This window comes from Oncorhynchus clarkii, chromosome 12 (genome assembly GCF_045791955.1).
Source record: "Oncorhynchus clarkii lewisi isolate Uvic-CL-2024 chromosome 12, UVic_Ocla_1.0, whole genome shotgun sequence".
Classification (NCBI taxonomy): domain Eukaryota; kingdom Metazoa; phylum Chordata; class Actinopteri; order Salmoniformes; family Salmonidae; genus Oncorhynchus; species Oncorhynchus clarkii.
Window position 1 is genome coordinate 23,893,485 of NC_092158.1, and position 23,798 is coordinate 23,917,282.

At 42.3% G+C, this 23,798-nt stretch overlaps 1 protein-coding gene across 1 annotated transcript in view; it reads right to left on the reverse strand.

Annotated features, from left to right (window-relative positions):
• Nucleotides 1–330: 330 nt before the first annotated feature.
• The window catches only part of LOC139422913 (F-box and WD repeat domain-containing 11-B-like), a 36,290-nt gene continuing 12,822 nt past the window's right edge, over nt 331–23,798 (reverse strand). Inside the window, exons 4-13 of the mRNA XM_071174382.1 lie at nt 18,448–18,634; nt 18,137–18,227; nt 17,888–18,025; nt 17,589–17,707; nt 17,209–17,458; nt 8,169–8,287; nt 7,901–8,011; nt 2,336–2,414; nt 2,080–2,244; nt 331–1,245 (exon numbers count right to left, since the gene is read on the reverse strand). Coding sequence (XP_071030483.1) covers nt 2,083–2,244; nt 2,336–2,414; nt 7,901–8,011; nt 8,169–8,287; nt 17,209–17,458; nt 17,589–17,707; nt 17,888–18,025; nt 18,137–18,227; nt 18,448–18,634 — 1,256 coding nt within the window. The 3' untranslated portion in view covers nt 331–1,245; nt 2,080–2,082. The remainder of the gene's footprint in view (nt 1,246–2,079; nt 2,245–2,335; nt 2,415–7,900; nt 8,012–8,168; nt 8,288–17,208; nt 17,459–17,588; nt 17,708–17,887; nt 18,026–18,136; nt 18,228–18,447; nt 18,635–23,798) is intronic.

Genomic DNA, 23,798 nt, shown 5'->3' on the forward strand with positions numbered 1-23,798 from the left:
GGGCAACAAACAAAAACGTACACCCCCTGGTTCCCCAGGACCGAGTTTGGGAAACACTGCACTACACACACCAATTCAGAGTTAATAATATATAACCTCAATTCACTAGTTTCTTGCCAATTTCCAGAGGCACACTCATTAAACTCAAACTGCTACACACAACAAGTCCTGCTTCGGTCATTCTCAGACCAGGACTTTATCAGGATTCTTTTAAATAGACTAACATTGAGGTCCGCGTCAGAGTAGTGGTTTGGTCTGTACATACAACTACTGATGGCATAGTTACATGATATTGAACAAACACTACTCATACACGCTGGTTTACACTCCTTCACAGTCAAGTACTTTATTTGTATTAATGGTTTTTCTTTCATTAAAAAAATCATTTCAATATACAACACCATTTTAGACGAGACAATGCTGTTTACAACTAATTTCCGCTCAGTTAGGGATCATTCAGAACCTAGACAGGCAGACAGCAAGAGGACAGAACAAGACAGGGAGAGAAAGTGAAAGAGGGACGCAAGGTAGAGAACTATGGATATGAGAGGGTTAATTTGAGAGGGGTTTGGAAAGAGAAACTACAATTCTTAGTACAATGTAACAAAGAAAGCTAAATTAAAAGTCCCAAATAAAAAGTAAAAGTTAGAAAAACAAATAGGTCACTAGCACACGGTTGTCCCATCATTCATCCATGCAGTAAAGCAATGTACACGTCAGCTTTCTCTCTTCCAGTCTTTTTTCTTTCTTCCACCAAACAAAATGAGAAAGGAACAATATTGATACAGTCCTTGGGTCCAAGGGGCAGGCCTGAGGTATCTGTTACTCAGTGAGCCCCGGGACCCGCCTCTTTTCTCCACCCCAGGGCATCTTTAACAGGCCATCTCCAGCCCCCTCCTTCAGCCATTCAGTTCAGATTCCTTCATGTCCAGGCCTCTGTCTTGGGGGAGCAGAGTAAGGGGAGGTGGGGCTTAGAGTGTGACCTAATAGACTCCGCTCTGTGTGTGAGAGTATGTGTGTTTGTGTGATTTTCCGAGGGGTAAGGGGAAGTGCGTTTGAGCACTGACTGGCCGATCGGGGAGGGATGACCCCTCCACATGAACACCAGGAGGACAACAGAGATGGTGCAAAGAGGATGATGGAGGGAAGGGAGGGTGGGTCCTTTCCTTGACCTCTGACCCTGACACATTGACTTGGCAATCAGGACTGTCCTCGGACACAGACACACACACCACCGGGCCTGCCCTGCAGAGAGAGACGCACACACTCAGCACACTATTCATGTTATTTTGGAGTTGTACATGAGCTGCAGAGCTTACCCAAACAAGTGCTGTAGACTGAAGATCAATAGAATAAATAGGATGGCTGGCTTAAAAAGGTAGAGTCAGCAACGCATAAAGTAAACAGAAATATAGAGCAGACTTAAAGGCTTTGGTCTCTGCATGCTCCGCAATTGCATCACACCCTCCATACGAAGCCTCCGATCCCCTTTTCAGATCAAGCATAAATTGGCTTTTACGGAAATAATACGGATTGAGAGGCTGGTATGGACCCACAGCTATCATGCACAGATGTTTTTTTATGTCTTGCATCGCACCCATCTGAAATATCTGCAGTTCATCCTGCTGCTACTGGCAACGGCATATTGATGAGTGTCAACAAAATAAGACACTCAGAAAAGCCAACTTGTATTTTTCTGCGTGTGCACCCCATTTGCACAATTGATCCTGTTGGTGTGTCACTTCATTTACATGTCTGTAGGACAACATGCATGTTAGGGATGAGTTCAACTTTCTCAAAATCTATTAGTTGATGGTTGCTAGGGCCGATAGATTAATCTATTACATTTCAGATCATTTTTGAATTTAACATATCCGTCAAAATAAAGTAAGACATAAGCGTGCATACTAGACATACGTCTTATCTATTGAAAAGCCACATATTTTGAATCAGATCCAAATGTAGTTTATAAAAATAAATTAAAAATCACAAATATTTTGTTGTCATCTCCAGTGTGTGTTAGTTCTAGTGAGTGTATGCAGGTGTGTACTCTTCTGAATGTGTGCAAGTCGTGAATACCTGCTATCTGGAGATGTATGTGTACGTGCGAGAGGGCGACCGGCCCTCAGTCTGTCCATTGGTCGACACGTTCAGGAAATCCCAGATGAGGATGGTGTCGTCATGGGAACTGCTGATGATCTGGAACTCATCAAACTGTAGTCGGAATACACGCCCAGAATGCTCCTGAAAAACAACGTTCATCAGTATCATCTACAATAACTATCCTTATAATCATTGCCACAATCGCCATATTCTAGATCCAGGCTAGACTCACCACCAGTGTGCGCAGACAGAGGGTGCTGGCAGGGGCACGAGGGTCCAGAGCAGCTTGCAGGTCCCATACTTTGATTTTACTACAAAGAAAGAAAACACAATTGTGTTAGGGACCAGAACAAGTAGGCATAGAAGTTGAAGATATACTAGCAGAATACTAGCAGAACACATGAGAAGGCTGTTTGTTAACCAAACCCGTATGTTCAAGATTTTATGCTCTACAGGTGAATTACAGGAGAAGGTGATTCACTCAATCCCTGAGGAGAATAGATGGGAAGCAGCCCCGTTGGGAGGGGCCATACCAAGTACTCCTGGTGACTGCCTTCGCGGTGAGAATAGCTGAAAGAGCTACCTGGGTTCATATCACACATTGCAAGAGGGTAAGACACACTGACACTGTCAAACAATCACAGAGTTAGGAGAAGAACCGAATACTAATAGGGTTCGGGGTTACCTCTCTAACAAAGATCCCCGACCCCGCCCTATCCTCCCTGTGTGTGTTCATAGAAGTGAAAATATGGGCTAGCCTCTAGATGATGATGTTGTGTTCAGGAAAGTGTTCAGGAAAGGGTGGGGCTTTACAGGAGTGCTGATTGGTCTGAGCTGTCTTCTTAATACACCATGACCCATCCGAGATTGCAGGTGGTGGTAACTTAACCCATAGTTTAGACGATGAGGATTTTGTATTAACCAAGCACAAGAGATCACTTGATCTGGATAAACAGGAAGTGAGAGTGGAGATTTGGGAAAGATGTCTCAGTGGAGTTCTATGTAGACCAAATGGGGTCTCTGTCTCCTTGGCAGTCTAGGACTATGAGACATTATGGAAGATATCTGTGCAGGTCCCCGTGTAGTTCATGGAAACAGGTTCTAGCTCACACCCAGAGAGAGGGCTATATAAATCCACATACCCAGTATGGAAGAAGGTGGAGTATAGTGAAGGTGAGGGTTTTGGACTGTAATCCGGAGCGAGAGAAGTACTGCGTAAAGGTATGAATTACCATTAAAAACATAAGGAAGAGGATCTCGGGTTATGGTATGTTGGATTTGATCAGGTTTCGGTTGATACCCTAGTGCCATTCCGGGTAGAAGACGTTAGGGCAGGTGATAGCTCTATAGTCAGCCAGAATACAAGCAGAGCCCCTGACAAAACAGATACTGACAGCAGAGCTGTCCAGAGCCAAGGGCCGGTGCGGATAGTGCAGACGAAAGATCTTAAGGAAATGATTGAGGTGGAAACTGGTTATGAGGATTCTAACCTATGGTTAGACTGGATTCAGTATACAGCCAGATCAGTAGTGAAAGAAGTTATGCCTGCGCCACAGCAAAACCTCAGTTGACAACCATTCCCTTCCCATTTGATGGAATTGATACACCCAGGGGAATGGCCTGTATGGTAAAGCTGTTCATGAAGGCAGGGAAACCAGACAATGAGTTGCATTGATCTGCATTAACTGTATACCCATGTGCCCATTACATCCAGACTTCCCCCTTTCACAGGAGGACATTATTATTGTATGGCTCGATACATCACACACGGATGGGACGTAGGGGAAGTAAGAACATGCAATAGGACAGAGAACGTTACAACAGACAAGACAATGAGGGACCTGACTGGGTGGTTGAGTTCTGAGGACTTTAGTAAGATAAAAGGCCAAGAGCAGATGTTTTTTGATCTTTAAGACTGTTTTTTTATGAAGATTGTAATAAAAACCCTAACAGGAAGTGTTACGATACCTGATGTAGGCCTATAACAGTCATTGATGGATAAGGAATGAAAATACATAGATTGGTTTTTGTGAGGTTGATTTTGAGTGACATTGACAATATTAATAAGAATGTGTAATTTTTGTAGTTAATGTTTAGGCAATAATTAACAGTATTTCACCCTGTCACTGTATAACATATGGAAATGTGTATGAATCATAGCAGACAAGGAACTGTGGCAGACAACTTATGACCACTGAATCTGATAACAGGGAAGGACGTCTCCCCACCCAGAGAGGGGAGAAACTGTTGGGCTTGCAATAGATTGTGTAACATATGGCAGGATATGATAAGCAATGTATTGGTCTGGATTATTCTTGTATACAATTGATGTATAAGTGTGTATTATTTAGTCATTAAGGGTGGATTGTTAATGGGATTTATCTGTTAATTGAATGATTAGAATATTCCACCCTGAAACTATAAAATTGTATGGAATTGATTAGAATGTATAAAATTATAATCAATAAATGTGTAGTTCTAGTCAGAATTAGGGTCTTTATGGCATTTTAAACACAGACTGTCTGAGCAAAATTTGGCGCCGACATGACTAGAGATTTGGGAGAGAACAGGGAGTATGTCTCAAGGTCAAGGTCTCCCTGATCTCTGTCGGCTGGGTAGTGAGACAGTATGTGTAGGATATCTACTGTTTGTGTGGAAGTATGTGCGTAGGATATCTACTGTTTGTGTGGAAGTATGTGCGTAGGATATCTACTGTTTGTGTGGAAGTATGTGCGTAGGATATCTTCTGTTTGTGTGGAAGTATGTGAGTAGGATATCTTCTGTTTGTGTGGAAGTATGTGCGTAGGATATCTACTGTTTGTGTGTATGAATGTGCATAGGATATCTACAGTTTGTGTGGAAGTATGTGCGTAGGATATCTGCTGTTTGTGTGGAAGTATGTGCGTAGGATATCTTTTGTTTGTGTGGAAGTATGTGCGTAGGATATCTACTGTTTGTGTGTATGTATGTGCGTAGGATATCTACTGTTTGTGTGGAAGTATGTGCGTAGGATATCTGCTGTTGTGTGTGTATGTATGTGCGTAGGATATCTGCTGTTGTGTGTATGTATGTATGTGCGTAGGATATCTGCTGTTGTGTGTATGTATGAGCGTAGGATATCTTCTGTTTGTGTGTATGTATGAGCGTAGGATATCTTCTGTTTGTGTTGAAGTATGTGCGTAGGATATCTGCTGTTGTGTGTGTGTATGTATGTGCGTAGGATATCTTCTGTTTGTGTGTATGTATGTGCGTAGGATATCTTCTTCTGTTTGTGTGTATGTATGTGCGTAGGATATCTTCTTCTGTTTGTGTGTATGTATGTGCGTAGGATATCTTCTTCTGTTTGTGTGTATGTATGTGCGTAGTGTATGTATCTTCTTCTGTTTGTGTGTATGTATGTGCGTAGGATATCTTCTTCTGTTTGTGTGTATGTATGTGCGTAGGATATCTTCTGTTTGTGTGTATGTATGTGCGTAGGATATCTTCTGTTTGTGTGTATGTATGTGCGTAGGATATCTTCTGTTTGTGTGGAAGTATGTGCGTAGGATATCTACTGTTTGTGTGGAAGTATGTGCGCAGCTACATGTCTTTGTATTCTTGACTTTAGAACGTTCTCTGAATAAACTGTACTAACCTTTTGCATAAACAGAGTCTTTGACTAATTATTATTATACCCATGGTCTTACAAACCTCGGAGATTGGTCAGAGCTATTGATTGTCAGTTATTATCATTGGGATAGAAAATTCACGTGACACAGACATACTATCTTAACGACATAATTTAAACGGACCGAGGCCCAAAACCTGCGGGCTCTCCTTCACTGCAGCCAACGTGAGGAAAACCTTCGCAAGGCTGCCGGCCCAGATGGCATCCCCAGCCATGTCCGCAGAACATGCGCAGACCAGCTGGCTGATGTGTTTACGGATATATTCAATCAATCCTTATCCCAGTCTGCTGTTCCCACATGCTTCAAGAGGGCCACCATTGTTCCTGTTCCCAAGAAAGCGAAGGTAACTGAGCTAAATGACGATCGCCCCATAGCACTCACTTCCTTCATCAAGTGCTTTGAGAGACTAGTCAAGGACCATATCACCGACACCCTACCCCCTAGACAAACTCCAATTTGCTTACCGCCCCAATAGGTCCACAGACGACGCAATCGCAATCACACTGCCCTAACCCATCTGGACAAGAGGAAAACCTATGTAAGAATGCTGTTCATCGACTACAGCTCAGCATTTAACACCATAGTACCCTCCAAACTCGTCATTAAGCTCGAGACCCTGGGTCTCGACCCCGCCCTGTGCAACTGGACTTCCTGACGGGTCACCCCCAGGTGGTGAGGGTAGGTAACAATATCTCCACCCCGCTGATCCTCAACACTGGGGCCCCACGAGTGCGTTCTTGGCCTTCTCCTGTACTCCCTGTTCACCCATGACTGCGTGGCCATGCACGCCTCCAACTCAATAATCAAGTTTGCAGACGACACTACAGTGGTAGGCTTGATTACCAACAATGACGAGACAGCCTACAGAGAGGAGGTGAGTGCCCTCGGAGTATGGTGTCAGGAAAATAACCTCACACTCAGCGTCAAAAAAACAAAGGAGATGATCGTGAACTTCAGGAAACAGCAGAGAGAGCACCCCCCTATCCATAGACGGGACAGTAGCGGAGAGGTTCTTCTTCAATCTCAGGAGGCTGAAGAAATTCAGCTTGTCACCAAAAACACAAACTTTTACAGATGCACAATAGAGAGCATCCTGTCGGGCTGTATCACCGCCGGGTATGGCAACTGCTCCGCCCACAACTGTAAGGCTCTCCAGAGGGTAGTGAGGTCTGCACAACGCATCACCGGGGGAAAACTACCTGCCCTCCAGGACACCTACACCATCCGATGTCACAGGAAGGCCAAAAAGATCATCAAGGACAACAACCACCCGAGCCACTGTCTGTTCACCCTGCTATCATCCAGAAAGGCGAGGTCAGTACAGGTGCATCAAAGCAGGGACGAGAGACTGAAAAACAGCTTCTATCTCAAGGCCATCAGACTGTTAAACAGCCACCACTAACATTGAGTGACTGCTGCCAACATACGGACTCATCTCTAGCCACTTTAATAATGAAAACATTTATGTAATAAATATATATCACTAGCCACTTAAACAATGCCACTTTATATAATGTTTACATACCCTACATTACTCATCTCATATGTATATACGGTACTCTATACCATCTTGCCTGCGCCGTTCGGCCAACGCTCACTCATATATTTTTATGTACATATTCTTATTAATTCCTTTACACCTGTGTGTATAAGGTAGTTGTTGTGAAATTGTTAGGTTAGATTACTTGTTAGATATTACTGCATGGTTGGAACTAGAAGCACAAGCATTTCGCTACACTCACATTAACATCTGCTAACCATGTGACAAATAAAATTTGAACAACAGTCTCCCAAGTCTTGTCAGTGGATAATCTCATTTTTGAGTTTATGAGCTGTACGGAATAGACTGGAGACGAAGTTATGTTACTGGATAAACTGGAAGATCCATTACTCTGTCCTTTTAAAAAGTTTGACAAACAGCCTAACAGATTTACTATGATTAACTGGCCGAGACTGGGATTGAGATGGGGAGACCAAGAGTCCGATTAGCAGTGAGAGAATAACAAGGATAAACAATGGCCAAGTGTAGGATTAGAGTGAGGGAATAAACCCATTCAGGGTCAGATCTCCATTAGTAGTGAGACATCAGCTCAGGCTAACGCCTGCCACAAAGGAATAAAGCCTCTCACCCATCATAGGCTCCACTAACGATCCTTTTGTTGTCGAATCGAATGCAGCGGACCAACTCTTCATGGCCTTCCAATACGCGCAAACATGCCCCACACTCAATATCCCACAACCTGAGGAGAAAAATGATCAGTGTTAGTTCAGTAACATTTGAGAGAACAGTCATGACAAATTATGTTCATCTCCAGATTATAGTTCTATAAATATAGACCAGTGTAGCACACACACAGCTGACAGATTTCGCCCTCATGAACAAACATACACACTCACCGGATAGTGTTGTCAGATGAGCCACTGACCACTAGTCTGTCTCTGTACTGCAGACAGGCAATGCCTCTCTTATGGCCGTTCAGTGTGCGAACAAACTCACACGTGCTGGTGCTCCACACCTGCAGGGGAGACAAGGAAAAACATTAGCGAACACACAACCCCATGGGGCCAACACAAACAGGCATTTGGCCTACATAATTCTTCATGTTGACAAACTTCACCTCTTGAAACCTCATCCTTCTGGTTTTCCTTCATTAGAATGCATCTGTACTAGTCACTGTCTGGACACACACTCACGTGTCAGAGAGAATGATACCGTGCTGCTGGATGAACACTAATGTAAACACATACAGTACCAGTCAAAAGTTTGGACACACCTACTCATTCCAGGGCTTTTCTTTATTTTTTACATATATATATATATATATATATATATATATATATATATTAGTAGAATACTAGTGAAGTCATCAAAAATATGAAATAACATGTGGAATCATGTAGTAACCAAAAATGTGTTAAATAAAAATATAATTTTTTATTTGAGATTCTTCAATGTAGCCACCTTTTGCCTTAATGACAGCTTTACACTGTTGGCATTCTCTCAACCAGCTTCACCTGGAATGCTTTTCTAACAGTCTTGAAGGAGTTCCCACATATGCTGAGCACTTGTGGGCTGCTTTTCAATCCCTCTGCGGTCCAACTCATCCCAAACCATCTCAATTGGGTTGAGGTCAGGTGATTGTGGAGGCCAGGTTATCTGATGCAGCACTCCATCATGCTCCTTCTTGGTCATATAGCCCTTAGACAGGTGTGTTGGGTCATTGTCCTGTTGAAAAACAAATTAGAGGTGTTTCTTGGCCCAAGCAAGTCTCTTGTCCTCAATGGTACTTATTATGGATCCATATTAGCTGCTGCCAAAGCAATAGCTACTCTTCCTGGGGTCCAGCAAAATTAAGACAGTTTATACAATAAAAAAAAATTAAAAAACATTCACAACACACTGTGTGATCTCAGGCCCCAACCACATGTCTACAGTCCTAAATCCATGTGTATGTATAGTACGTATGTTACCGTGTGTGTGTGCCAATGTTTGTGTTGCTTCAAAGTCCCCTCTGTTCCATAAGGTGTTTTTTTAAAATCTGTTTTCTCATTTTACTGCTTGTGTCAGTTACTTGATGTGGAATAGAGTTCCATGTAGTCATGGCTCTATGTAGTAGTGTGTGCCTCCCATAGTCTGGACTTGGGGACTGTGAAGTGACCTCGTGGGGTATGCATGAGTGTCCGAGCTGTGTAACAGTAGTTTAGACAGCTCGGTGCAGTCAACATCAATACCTCTCATAAATAAAAGTTGCGATGAAGTCAATCTCTCCTCCACTTTCAGTCAGAAGAGATTGACATGCATATTATATCCAAGGGCCAGCCGTGCTGCCCTGTTGTGAGCCATTTGCAATTTTCCTAAGTCCTTTGGGGCACCACAAAACACAACTGAACAGTAGTCAAGGTGCAACAAAACAAGGCAGGTCCTACAGGCCCTAGTTAAGAAGGCAGAGCATGGCTTTATTATAGACAGACTTCTCCCAATCTTAGCTCCTACTGCATTAATATGTTTCGACCCTGCCAGTTTACCATCTAGGGTTACTCCAAGCAGTTTAGTCACCTCAACTTGCTCAATATCCACATTATTATTACAAGATTTAGTTGAGGTTCAGGATATAGTGAGTGTTTGGTTCCAAATACAATGCTTTAAGTTTTAGAAATATTTAGGGCTAACTTATTTCTTGCCACCCAGTCTGAAACTAACTGCCGCTCTTTTTTGAGTGTTGCAGTCATTTCCGTCGCTGTAGTAGCTGACGTGTATAGTGTTGAGTCATCTGCATACATAGGCTTTACTAAAAACAGCTACCCTGGGGAATTCCTGATTCTAACTGGATTATATTTCAGACGCTTCCATTAAAGAACACCCTCTGTTCTCTTAGACAAGTAACTCTTTATCCACATTCTAGCAGGGGGTGTAAAGCCATAACACAAGTTTTTCCAGCAGCAGATTATGATCGATAATATAAAAATCTGCACAGAAGTCAAACAGATTTTTTTCCAGAAGTTTACTAAGGGTTGGTAACAGGCTGATTGGTCGGCTATTTGAGCCAGTAAAGGGGGCTTTACTATTCTTGGTCAGCGGAATGACTTCAGCTTCCCCCCCCAGGCATGAGGTTACACGCTCTCTAGTAGGCTTAAATTGAAGATGTGGCAAATAGAAGTGGCAATATCATCTGCTATTATCCTCAGTAATGTCCCATCCAGATTGTCAGACCCCAGTGGCTTGTCATTGTTGACAGACAATTTTCACCTTTCCCGCACTGACTTTACGGAATTCAAAAGTACAACTCGTCTTTCATAATTTGGTTCGATATACTTGGATGTGTAATGTCAGCGTTTGTTGCTGGCACATCATCCCTAAGTTTAATTACTTTTTTATTGGCATGATAAGCAAAGTAGTTTGCGATATCAGTGGGCTTTGTGATGAATGAGCCATCTGATTCAATGAATGGAGCAGAGTGGCTTTTTTTCCCCAAAAATGTAATTCTTCTTAAGGCTAGGGGGCAGTATCCTGAATTTACAGATGACCGATGTGCCCAAAGTAAACTGCCTGTTAGTCAGGCCCAGAAGCTAGGATATGCATATAATTGGTAGAATTGGATAGAAAACACTGAAGTTTCTAAAACTGTTAAAATAATACATGCGAGTATAACAGAACTAATATGGCTGGTGAAAACCCAAGGAAAATCCATCCAGAGTTTTAGTTTTTTGGTCACAGGCGTTTTCAATGCAAGCCTATGTGATATACAAAAACAATAGCTCCCAGATTGCAGTTCCTATGGGTTCCACTAGATTTCAACAGTCTTTATCGAGGGTTTCAGGCTTGTTTCTTGAAAAACGAACAAGTAGTTGTAGTTTATCCAAGGTGTTCTCAACAGGAAATGTAGGCTTTTGGCCAGCGTGAATGAGGGCGCGCTCTTTGTTATTTTCCTTTTCTATTGAACACTGTTCATTCCGTCTGAAATATGATCATTTATTTACATATTAGGGTACCTGAGGATTGATTAGAAACATTGTTTGACTTGTTTGGACAAAGTTAACCGGTAGCTTTTTGGATTCCTTTGTATGCATGTTGAACGAGTGGATTATTGAAATCAATGGCGCCAACTAAACTGACTTTTTTGGATATAAAGAAGGACATTATCGAACATTCATTGTGTAGCTGGGAACCTAGGGAAAGTAAACAGAGGAAGATCTTCAAAAATAAAATATTTATTTTATTGCTATTTGTGATATTTGTGACGTCGGTGCTGGTTGAAAAAGTATTTATGTGGGGCGCTGTCATCAGATAAATCGCATGGTTCGCCGTAAAGCCTTTTTGAAATCTGACAAAGCAGTTGGATTAACAAGAAGTTGAGCTTTTAAATGATGTTAGACACTTGTATGTTCATGAATGTTTAATATTTAGATTCTTATTTTGAATTTGGCGCTCTGCAATTTCACCGGATGTTGTCACAGGTGGACCGCAATCCCTAAGAGGTGCCCCAAAGAATTTTACTATCATTCTTTATATAATTTAATTGTTTCATAGTGTAGTTCTCTTTTTATTTAGTTCAGTCACATGATTTCTTCAATTTGCAGTACGTTTGCCAATCAGTTGGGCTGCCAGACTTAATTGCCATACCTTTTGCCTCTCAACCATACAATTTCTCAATTCCTCATCAATCCAGGGGGATTTAACAGTTTTTAGAGTCATTTTCTTAACGGGTGCATGCTTATTAGTAACTGAAATAAGTTTCATAAATGCGTCAAGAGCAGCGTCTGGTTGATCCTCATTACACACCACGGACCAACATCTTCTTTACATCATCAACATATGAATCACCACCAAACTTCTTGTATGACCTCTTATACACAATATTAGGACCAGCCTTTGGAACTTTGGTTTTCCTATACATGACTATTATATTGTGATCACTACATCCGATGGATTTGGATACTGCTTTCAAGCAAATATCTGCAGCGTTAGTAAAGATGTGATCAATACATGTTGATGATTTAATTACTGTGCTGTTTGTAACTACCCTGGCAGGTTGACTGACAACCTGATCCAGGCTGCAGGCAATGGTTACAGTTTGAAGTTTTTTTCCTGAGTGCACAGCTTGATGATAGCCAGTCGATATTTAAAATAAAATAAAAATCTCTGTTGATATCACATACATTATCAAGCATTTCACACATATTATCCAGATACTGACTGTTAGCACTTGGTGGTCCATAGCAGCTTCCCACAATAATGGGCTTTAGGTGAGGCAGATGAGTTGAACCTGTAGCCATATTACGTTACAGGAATGTGGTTCTGAATATAGAGCGCATGATTACTGCTTACAATTAGAGGTCGACCGATTAATTAGGGCCGATTTCCAAGTTTTCATAACAAATCGGTAATCAATATTTTGCACCTTTATTTAACTAGGCAAGTCAGTTAAGAACCCATTCTTATTTTCAATGACGGCCTAGGAACGGTGGGTTAACTGCCTTGTTCAGGGGCAGAACGACAGATTTGTACCTTGTCAGTTCGGGGATTCGTTTTTGCAACCTTCCGGTTACTAGTCCAACACCCTAACCACCTGCCTTACATTGCACTCCACAAGGAACTTGCGTGGCAGGCTGACTACCTGTTACACGAGGGCAACAAGAAGCCAAGGTAAGTTGCTAGCTAGCATTAATCTTAACATAATCACTAGTTAAACTAGTAATATCAACAACCATGTGTAGTTATCTAGCGTGTCCTGCGTTGCGTATAATCGATGCGGTGCCTGTTAATTTCTCATTGAATCACAGCCTACTTCGACAAACGGGTGATGATTTAACAAGCGCATTTGCGAAATGTACCTAACCATAAACATAGATGCCTTTCTTTAAAATCAATACACAAGTATATATTTTTAAACCTGCATATTTAGTTAATATTGCCTGCTAACATGAATTTCTTATAACTAGGGAAATTGTGTCATTTCTCTTGCAAGCAGTCAGGGTATATGCAGCAGTTTGGACCGCCTGGCTCGTTGCGAACTGTGTGAAGCCCATTTATTACTAACAAAGGTCGTAGTTAATTTGACAGCATTGTACATAACTATAACATTGAAGGTTGTACAATGTAACAGCAATATTTTGACATAGGGATGCCATCCGTTAGATAAAATACGTAATGGTTCCGTATTTCACTGAAAGAATAAACTTTTTGTTTTTGAAATGATAGTTTCCGGATTCTACCATTTTAATGACCATAGGCTCGTATTTCTGTGTTATTATAATTAAGTCTATGATTTGATAGAGCAGTCTGACTGAGCGATGGTAGGCACCAGCAGGCTCGTAAGCATTCATTCAAACAGCACTTTTGTGCGTTTTGCCAGCAGCTCTTCACTGTGCTTCAAGCATTGCGCTGTTTATAACTTCAAGCCTATCAACTCCCGAGATAAGGCTGGTGTAACCGATGTGAAATGGCTAGCTAGTTAGCGGGGTGCGCGCTAATAGGATAAACAGATGTATTCAGTGCAATTAGGGGTACATAAATTAAGTTACTTACATTGTGTTTGCCAATGCCCCTAGGAACATGTAGATTTGATGCAGCATTATGACAACTCATTGTCACAATGGTAGGGGTTAACTGAGCTGGTCTTGGATCATTTACCAGTCATTGTTTCAACGCAGTCTTGAAATGTATGGACAGCGTCCAGGAGCCAAGATGATTTGGATGAACTCAGTCATTCCTGTCGACTATCTTCTGTTTCCAGAAGTTGTCCAAGTTATCAATAAAACTGACTCCAACAGAGCTACAGTAGTCTGTTAGCCAGATGTGTAATGCCAGCAGGCTGCTCAATCTTGCACACCTGCTGCCCAACAAATGGTACTGGACCTGAAATTATTGGCAGTTTTTTTGTGTGTGTCTTTTAAGGCTAAAATCAGTTATTTAAAATAAATTTTCAAATGTTCCGAGATAGTCCATGTGGGGTCAAATTACATCAGGAGGACTACGACAGTGTCAGCTCCCAGCATCTGCGGTAGAACAGTCGGAAGCAGCCTCGTTACGTCCTGTACTCGTGCTCCTTGGTAGCACAGGGTTTTTGGGCCGGGTCTCTCAGGCAGCCTCGCGGTCTGGTGAGGCTGGGAGCTCCGAGGATCTGAACCCGAGATAGAAGCCACCGGAGAGGGAGACAGAACAGAGGATGAAGGTAACTCCGGATCCGATCTTGATTGGGAAGCCACCAAGGACGAAGGCGCAGGAACCTCGATCCAGGGCAGCAAAGCTGTTTCTGGTCTGTGTCAGTTCCGGGCTCAACATCTACATGGAGACCCCTGTTGCCAGAGGACGCCTTCTTCGACTTCCTCAGCGAGTGACGTACCTCCATGGCTGGTTAGTTGGGTCAAGAACAGTTCTGTTCTCGAGGGAAGGTGGAGACCCCGTTGGGGATGGAACCCTGCCGAGCACCGGCCAGTCGGCTGTGGAGAGCCGACAACAGCGAAACGTCCACCAGACCAGAGCAGCATTCGGCTACTGGGGTAGAAGAAAAATAAAAAGTAGGTGGGCGTAGGTTCCCAAGTAGCTTATGTAGGTTTGCTACTTGCTTGCTAAGAGTAGCTCATTCGCTCCTGCAGTCCTCCGCAAGCAAGCAGTTGCTACATTGAAAGTCATTGCGTTCCACATTGTACCGGAACAAAGCAAAGTAAACACAGCCCCTGTAACGCTGGAAATGTTCAATTAGCGGCCTCCATTTGAGACCGCAGAGCCAGCGAGGCTAGCTGGGTTTTCACGTCTCTCCCCCTACACGGAATCTGGCAGGATCCTGGGACAGATAGCAACGCTTACAGCAATTTAGCACAACAGAGCCCCAGGTTTCAAAATAAAATAAAAAAGTATAGAAAAACACGGTCAGTTTTTAAAGCAAGGTCGTTAGTTCAGGTTTCAGCGTTCGACAGCGTGTAACAACAAAAAAACATGTTGCGCTCTGATGACGTAGTGTCCTTTAGTAGAGGTTTCTTTGCAGCAATTCAACCATGAAGGCCTGATTCACACGGTCTCCTCTGAACAGTTGATGTTGAGGTGTGTCTGTTACTTGAACTCTGTGAAGCATTTATTTGGCCTGCAATTTCTGAGATTGGTAACTAATTAACTTATCCTGCAAAGAGGTAACTCTGGGTCTTCCGTTACTGTGGCGGTCCTCATGAGAGCCAGTTTCATCATAGTGCTTGATGGTTTTTAAGACTGCACTTGAAGAAATTGTCAAAGTTCAAGAAACGTTCCAGATTGACTGACCTTCATGTCTTAAAATAATAATGGACTGTCGTTTCTATTTGCTTTGAGCGGTTCTTGCCATAATATGGCCTTGGTCTTTTACCTAATAGGGCTTCTGTATACCAACCATACCCTGTCACAACACAACTGACTGGCTCAAACGCATTAAGAAGAAAATAAATTCTACAAATTAACAAGCCACACCTGTTAATTGAAGTGCATTCCAGATGATTACCTCATGAAGCTGTTCAAGAAAAAGCCAAGAGTGCGCCAAGCTGTTAATGCAAAGGGTGGCTACCTTGAAGAATATAAAATACATTTGGATTTAACACTTTTTTGGTTACTACATGATTCCATGCGTGTTATTTCATAGTTTTGATGTCTTCACTATTACTCTACAATGTAAAAAATTGTAAAAAGAAAAGAAAACCCCCTGAAATGAGGTGGTGTCCACTTTTGACTGGTACTGTAGGTATAATAGTAACACCCATGTTTTGGGTGTAAAGTAACACTCACTCTCCCAAACGCACACATTGCAGTCCCTCAATTATTTATTGGGGAATGTTTTCAGAGCACTTGGACGTTGTGTGTGGAAGGCAGCTCAGTACGCAATGCCTTAGCACATCTCCCAGGGCGATGGGTGGGCTAACAAGGGTCTCTTTATTCCTGGCTGCCCACAAATCCACTGTCTGGAAGACAGGGGCAAGCAGGTACAGGGCTGGAGCTGGGGCTAAGACTAGGGTTGTGGCTGAGACTGGGGATGGGGCTGAGGTGAGGAGACATGCCCACAGTTTGGCCCTAGGAGGAGAGACGTCAGCTCTGAACTCTGGGTTTAGTCAGTGCTTCCCACAGCCAGCATCACACGGTGGGCTAACTCCTCTATACTGTACTCTACTGGACACTTCACAGAACAACTGAACTCACCTAGAATGAGAGGATTTGGTAGGTTTGGGTAGGGGGCACTTCAAAGGCATGGCTGGCTTTTAATTCAAGTATCTTCTGTGAATGAATGATGACAAGCGGTGATGGGGAAGGTAACTAGCTTTGGATTAAAACAGCCATGCTCATACAGCGCAGGGGGAAAGAACTAAAGCCCCCCATCAATTTAACTTACAGGAAGTACCATACACACTATATGACAAGCCCAAAAAATTAAAGCCTGGTTAAATATAAAAAGGCAGGATGTGCAGTCAGTAGACTGTGAACCATACAAAACTAGTGACTTTACAATGCTTTAGCAGAGTGCTGGAGGATCACTAAGACACATGAACTTAGTGATACCAAATGGTTGTCTTTGCAAGATCTGCAACATTTACTGGCCGAACAAGATCTCTAAAGCATGTAAGACAGGATGTAAAAATATGGCTATTGAGATGAAGATGCACAGGATCCATTGGTTTGGACAGGTGCTGAGAGGATGTCTCAAGAAAGAATCCATAAAGTAGCGCACAAATGGACACCAACTGTAAAATACAAGGAAGGCAGACCAAAGACAACAGAGAGTGGTGGCTGAGCAGGATCTCTCAGGGGACCCAAGCTATAGCAAGAGACTGTAGTGGCAGAGATTGAGGTCTTAAGTCCCAATACAGACAAAGAAGACCAAGTCTTGTGTCACCGCAAAAAGTACTAGAACATATGCTTGTTGAGATGGTGACATGCATGAGGCTCTAGTGAGCTGACCCTGGGTCTTCGGGGCAGACTTGCCTTGATGGTACGGTCACCGGATGCTGACACAATGTACTTGTCATCGAAGTCCACCACATTGACCGCTGCTCTGTGGCCGACCAGCACGCGACGCAGACTGATGTCGGTGGGTGAGGCCATGTCCCACACGGCAATGGAACGGTCCTTAGAGCACGTCACCATCAGACCGTTACAGAACCGCAAGTGGAGGACCGCCTCATTGTGGTGGATCAGAGTGTTCAGCACCTCCCCAGTGTTCACATCCCACACCCTGAGACAGAGAGAAATCATCAATATCAAAAACAATATATGACACTCTTCAATAAAACAAGTTTTGGAGCTTCCTGGAGCACAGGTAAGAGGGCAGAGGACAACAGCAGAAGAGAGGGGGTCGTGCTGACCTGACGGTGGAGTCTGAGGAGCCGGTGACGATGACCCGCTCATCATACTGCAGACACAACACTGAGCCTGTATGACCCGTCAGGATCTTCAGACACTCCAGAGACTGCTTATCCCAGATCTACACAGACAAGGCGGTGAGACATTTTTATCTCAAAATATGATCTATAAAAAAATTGACTACACGTTGCAATGACACTTTGTAAGGCACTGTGTTCAAAATGTGGATCTTGTATTCAAAATATCCAGTAGGCATTAGAATATTCCCCCCCTTCAGTCAAGAATAAACAGGAACACCAACCTTAATGGAATTGTCTCGGAGGCCGCTGATGATCTTGTCGTCGTCATACTGCAGACAGTAAACCCCCTTACTGTTCTCTGAACGACACTGGATCCGCTGCAGATTGTGCCGACCACACCTCCAGTTAGCCTCGATCGTCTGCATGGAGGGAGAGAGGCGTGGAGCCAGGTCAGTGAATGGGAAACACAGGAAAGATCAGTGAGAGTAAGGTTAATGAGAGAGGGCAAGGGGAGCAGCAGCAGAACTCACCTCTATGTCCTGGATGATTTTGGGGTAAAGGGAGCGATAGTAGGAGTTTGGTGGGACTTCTGTGGTTCGATTTTTGAACAGGTACTTCTCCCTAGGAGAGAAAAAAATAAAAAAATAAAAATCAGTGAATGTGTGTTTTTTTTATTTTGTATGCACAAATATATTCATCTCAACAACATCAATTGTCTTTTTCTAAGGTGAGGACACTTGGATACAGTTTTGGAAACAGGCTAACATGTAGGTTCTTGAAAACAAATGGAAAGATATTGTGATCCATGGTGACCCAGCCAGTGGTCCCAGTCCGTACTCACCACTGGTGCCTCTCTGACAAGCCTTTCCAGAGAGGGTCTGTACGGACCATACGCTCTATGAGTTTCTTCCACAGCATGCCCTCTGAGATGACCCTCTGCCACTCCTTACACACCAGCTCTGCCGAGCAGAGAGAACGCGCATCCAAGAAGGACAGGATGTTCTCCGCTATGTGGTCCAGACCCTGAGCTATAACCACAAGGAGAGACAGTGCAACAGTTTAACACAATGATTAGAAGTATGTGTGTATTGCTAATGTTTGGATGAACTGAGTCTGTAAAGCGGTTTCCCTTGGAGCATGCAGTGGTGGTTAGGTGATATATGTGTATGTGCATTCATTTGGGCCGTTAAATACAATTAGCTGTTGAAAGTCTTTACAGAGTCATTATTATTATTTTTATTATTATTATTATTATTTAAAAAAAAACTTTAATCCAATCTCCATTTTTTCACCCAAAAGTCTGTTTCCACACAATGCCCTCTGTCCTCTTCGTTGGCAGTAGCTACAGTCTTGTGTGGTGCTAAAACATCCACTATGTGCGCAGCTTTAAATAACACATTTGAAGGAAAACCTATAGAAAGTTCAATCATAAAAAACACATTCACAATCATTTCTTTAGATAACAGTAAAAATGTAATTTGCACAGAAGTAACTAGTTAGTTATGCTAATGTTAGCAAGCTACAGTATATCACAAAATTGAGTACACCCCTCACATCTTTGTATTATTTGAGTATATCTTTTCATGTGACAACACTGAAGAAATTACACTTTGTGAGTGTACAGCTTGTATAACTGTGTAAATTTGCTGTCCCCTCAAAATATCTCAACACACAGCGATTAAGGTCTAAACCGCTGGCAACAAAAGTGAGTACACCCCTAGGTGAAAATGTCCAAATTGAGCCCAATTAGCCATTTTCCCTCCCCGGTGTCATGTGACTCGTTAGTATTACAAGGTCTCAGGTGTGAATGGGGAGCAGGTGTGTTAAATTTGGTGTCATCGCTCTCACACTCCCTCATACTGACAGGTCACTGGAAGTTCAACATGGCACCTCATGGCAAATAACTGAGGATCTGAAAAAAAGAATTGTTGCTCTACATAAAGATGGCCTGGGCTATAAGAACATTGCCAAGACCCTGAAACTGAGCTGGTTCCACTCAGAACAGTCGACCAAAGAAGTTGAGTGCACGTGCTCAGCATCATATACAGAGGTTGTCTTTGGGAAATAGACGTATGAGTGCTGCCAGCATTGCTGCAGAGGTTGAAGGGGTGGGGGGGGTCAGCCTGCCAGTGCTCAGACCATACTGCATCAAATTGGTCTGCATGGCTGTCGTCCCAGAAGGAAGCCTCTTCTAAAGATGAAGCACAAGAAAGCCCGCAAACAGTTTGCTGAAGACAAGCAGACTAAGGACATGGATTACTGGAACCATGTCCTGTGGTCTGATGAGACCAAGAAACTTATTTGGTTCAGATGGTGTCAAGCGTGTGTGGCGGCAACCAGGTGAGGAGTACAAAGACAAGTGTGTCTTGCCTACAGTCAAGCGTGGTGGTGGGAGTGTCATGGTCTGGGGCTGCATGAGTGCTGCCGGCACTGGGGAGCTACAGTTCACTGAGGGAACCATGAATGCCAACATGTACTGTGACATACTGAAGCAGAGCATGATCCCCTCCCTTCGGAGACTGGGCCGCATTCCAACATGATGACCCCAAACACACCTCCAAGACGACTACTGCCTTGCTAAAGAAGCTGAAGTTAAAGGTGATGGACTGGCCAAGCATGTCTCCAGACCTAAACCCTATTGAGCATCTGTGGGGCATCCTCAAACGGAAGGTGGAGGAGTGCAAGGTCTCTAACATTCACCAGCTCCGTGATTTCGTCATGGAGGAGTGGAAGAGGACACCAGTGGCAACCTGTGAAGCTCTGGTGAACTCCATGCCCAAGAGGGTTAAGGCAGTGCTGGAAAATGATGGTGGCCAAACTAAATATTGATACTTTGGGCCCAATTTAGACATTTTCACTTAGGGGTGTACTCACTTTTGTTGCCAGCTGTTTAGACATTAATGGCTGTGTGTTGAGTTATTTTGAGGGGACAGCAAATTTACACTGTTATACAAGCTGTACACTCACTACTTTACATTGTAGCAAAGTGTAATTTCTTCAGTGTTGTAACATGAAAAGATATACTCAAATTTACAAAAATGTGAGGGGTGTACTAACTTTTGTGATATACTGTACCTAACCAAATGAGTGGTTAGAATAACATGGCTGAATGCCTCTAGAGATTCAAGTCTTATTTCACATGATTTTAAAAATCAGAACTTTACATTTAGCTACAGTTTTTGTTGTAGTTCTCAGGTCAAGTTAAGCAACTTGTCTAGTTCATGTTGAAGAACATGGATGAGAAGTAGCCAAGACTAGATCTAATAGTGGTATGATATTTTTCATCAACCTGGCTGATCTACTGCAAGTTTATTTTCTGTTTTCTTCCCTTATAATCCAAATAGGTAATACCTACAAACCAATGTGATGTGATTTAAAATGTAAACATCTTTATTGAAAGGTCAAATTTGAACAATAAAACATGATTAATTCTAGTTGACTACAGAAAATCATGGGATTAACTCAATTATTTGAATCGTTTAACAGCCCTAGCTATAGTATGGTAATGCTAACAACGCAATATCAAAATTGCAGTGTGTCCCAAGCCCATTCATAGACAGGCGCCAACTACCTTTATTCACGAAGATATCTTCTAGCTGTTTTTTTTTGTTAAGAGTCTGAACGTTAACACGCACGATAAGGTTTTGGAGACATAAGGAATGCAACTTTCATATCAGCAAGAAATAAATGTTCTAAAAACAAACGGTTAAATTACTACTAGGGTTGTCCGACTTTTTTTTTTTTTTTATTCAAAAAGAGAAAAGTTTTAAATGCGTATTTTTCCATAGAGAGACCATATGTGTTTTAAGAAAATCAACTAGATGCACCGAGTTTGTCTGGTGCTCTCAGCTTATGGTTTGATACCTCAAGGAGGGCACCAGAGAAAATTAAATAAAATGTAAAAAAAACTTAACCAAACTATTCTCCTCCCTCTCCTGCTGGCTTTCACAGATTCTGCCATTACTCTCCTGAAGTTGCCAGTAGTGCAGCAAACTTTGTCATGTGGAATGCCAATTTGTCTTACAAATTCTACCAATCTGCGTGACAGTTATGGTTTTCATTATGCACATTTTCATGAAAGATTTAAATTTATAATAACGTCTTCATATCGCAAAATCATTGTCATGTGGTTTATCAATATTCTATCCAAATAAACTATAAAACCTAAAAAGTTACTTATACTGCCAACTATGTAAAAATAGCCTACATAAAGCCAACAAATAAAAACATTGCAGCCTGCAGGTAGAAAATATCCCGATAAAAATAAAATATTCTATAAATCACATTGTTGCAGACAGGCCATGTCTAGCCAAACTTGAAACATTGTATCAACTAAGTTCAGGCCCAAAGCTTGCAACATTGTATAAAATATTCTGGGCCCTCAAAGTTCCCTGCACCAGTGAGCTCGGGACAGACACGGCTGTAGGGTATTTGCGCATGGGATAAGAAGCAGTGCTCGACTTGGACAGGAGCTCACCGAAGCGGAGTACTGGAACCTCAAATGTTCTACTGTGAGCTCCTGTTCCTCTTCAAGTATATTCGCTCAAAAGTATTGTGGAGCTCCTGCACCCAAAAGGAGTACCGGAACCTATTTCAGTTCAAGTCAAGAACTGATAAGAAGCCTATTTTATGACTTTTCCACTTAATCAGAGCTTGACATTTATCCCTTTCACGCTGGGTGGTTATCGAAAGAAGAGAGCTGGAAAGATAGTTCAAATATATTGAGGAACTATTGTAATTCTCAGTGGATGTAAAAAATTGACTGTTTGCTTGGTGTTTGAGGTGAAGAAAATATTACTTTGCGAAGCTCCACAGTTTATTAGTGCGTTAAGCAAATCAGAAATGCTAACACATCCCCAAATGGGTACATTTATATGCCTACATTTGCACGCAGGCCAGGTAGCCTATAGACCTACTTCTATGCACGGGCGTCCTTACTCAAAATTGACAGGAGTGCTCCAAACAAAAGACAATGACTAAATTGACAGAACTCATAAATGGAATTAAATAAACCAAAACTTGTTTCTCAGAAGTGTAGCATAGGTTGTGCACTCAGCAAACAATGTGTCCACTCAGTCAATGAGTACAGGAATAATAATATTGAATGCATTAAAATAAATTATTATAAATGCCTCCGCAATGGATTAGTTCACTGAGATGAGTCCCAAAAAAATAATAAAACACAAAACCAGTCAAGTTTTCTATTTTCTACATTGTACAACAAAGATATAAAAAATATGAAATATCACATATGGAATCATGTACTAACTAAAGAAAGTGTAAAACAAATCCAATTATATTTTATATTTCAGATTCTTCAAATAGCCACCCTTTGCCTTGATGACACAGGTGTGCCTCGCCTTGTAAATTTGTGGAATTTCTTTCCTTCTTAATGCGTTTGAGCCAATCAGTTGTGTTGTGACAAGGTAGTGGTGGTATACAGAAGATAGCCCTATTTGGTAAAAGACCAAGTATTTCGGCAAGAACAGCTAAAATAAGCAAAGAGAAACAACAGTCCATTATTACTTTAAGGCATGACGATCAGTCAATACGGAACATTTCAAGAACTTTGAAAGTTTCTTCAAGTGTAGTTGCAAAAACCATCAAGCGCTATGATGAAACTGGCTCTCATGAGGACCGCCATAGGAAAGGAAGACCCAGAGTTACCTCTGCAACAAAGGATAAGTTAATTAGAGTTAACTGCCTCAAATTGCAGCCCAAATAAATGCTTCAGAGTTCAAGTAACAAACTCATCTCAACATCAAATGTTCAGAGGAGACGTGTGTGTGAATCAGGCCTTCATGGTCAAATTGCTGCAAAGAAACCACTACTAAAGGACACCAATAAGAAGGACTTGCTTGGGCCAAGAAACATGAGCAATGGACATTAGCACGGTGAAAATGTATCCTTTGGTATAAGAGTCCAAATATGAGATTTTTGGTTCCAACCGCCGTGTCTTTATGAGACGGGGTGTGGGTGAACAGATGATCTCTGTATTTGCATGTGTAGGAGGTGTTATGATGTGGGGGTGCTTTGCTGGTGACACTGTCAGTGATTTATTTTGAAATCAAGGCACACTTAACCAGCATAGCTACCACAGCATTCTGCAGCGATATGCCATCCCATCTGGTTTGGGCTTACTGGGACTATAATTTGTTATTCAACAGGACAATGACCCAACACACCTCCAGG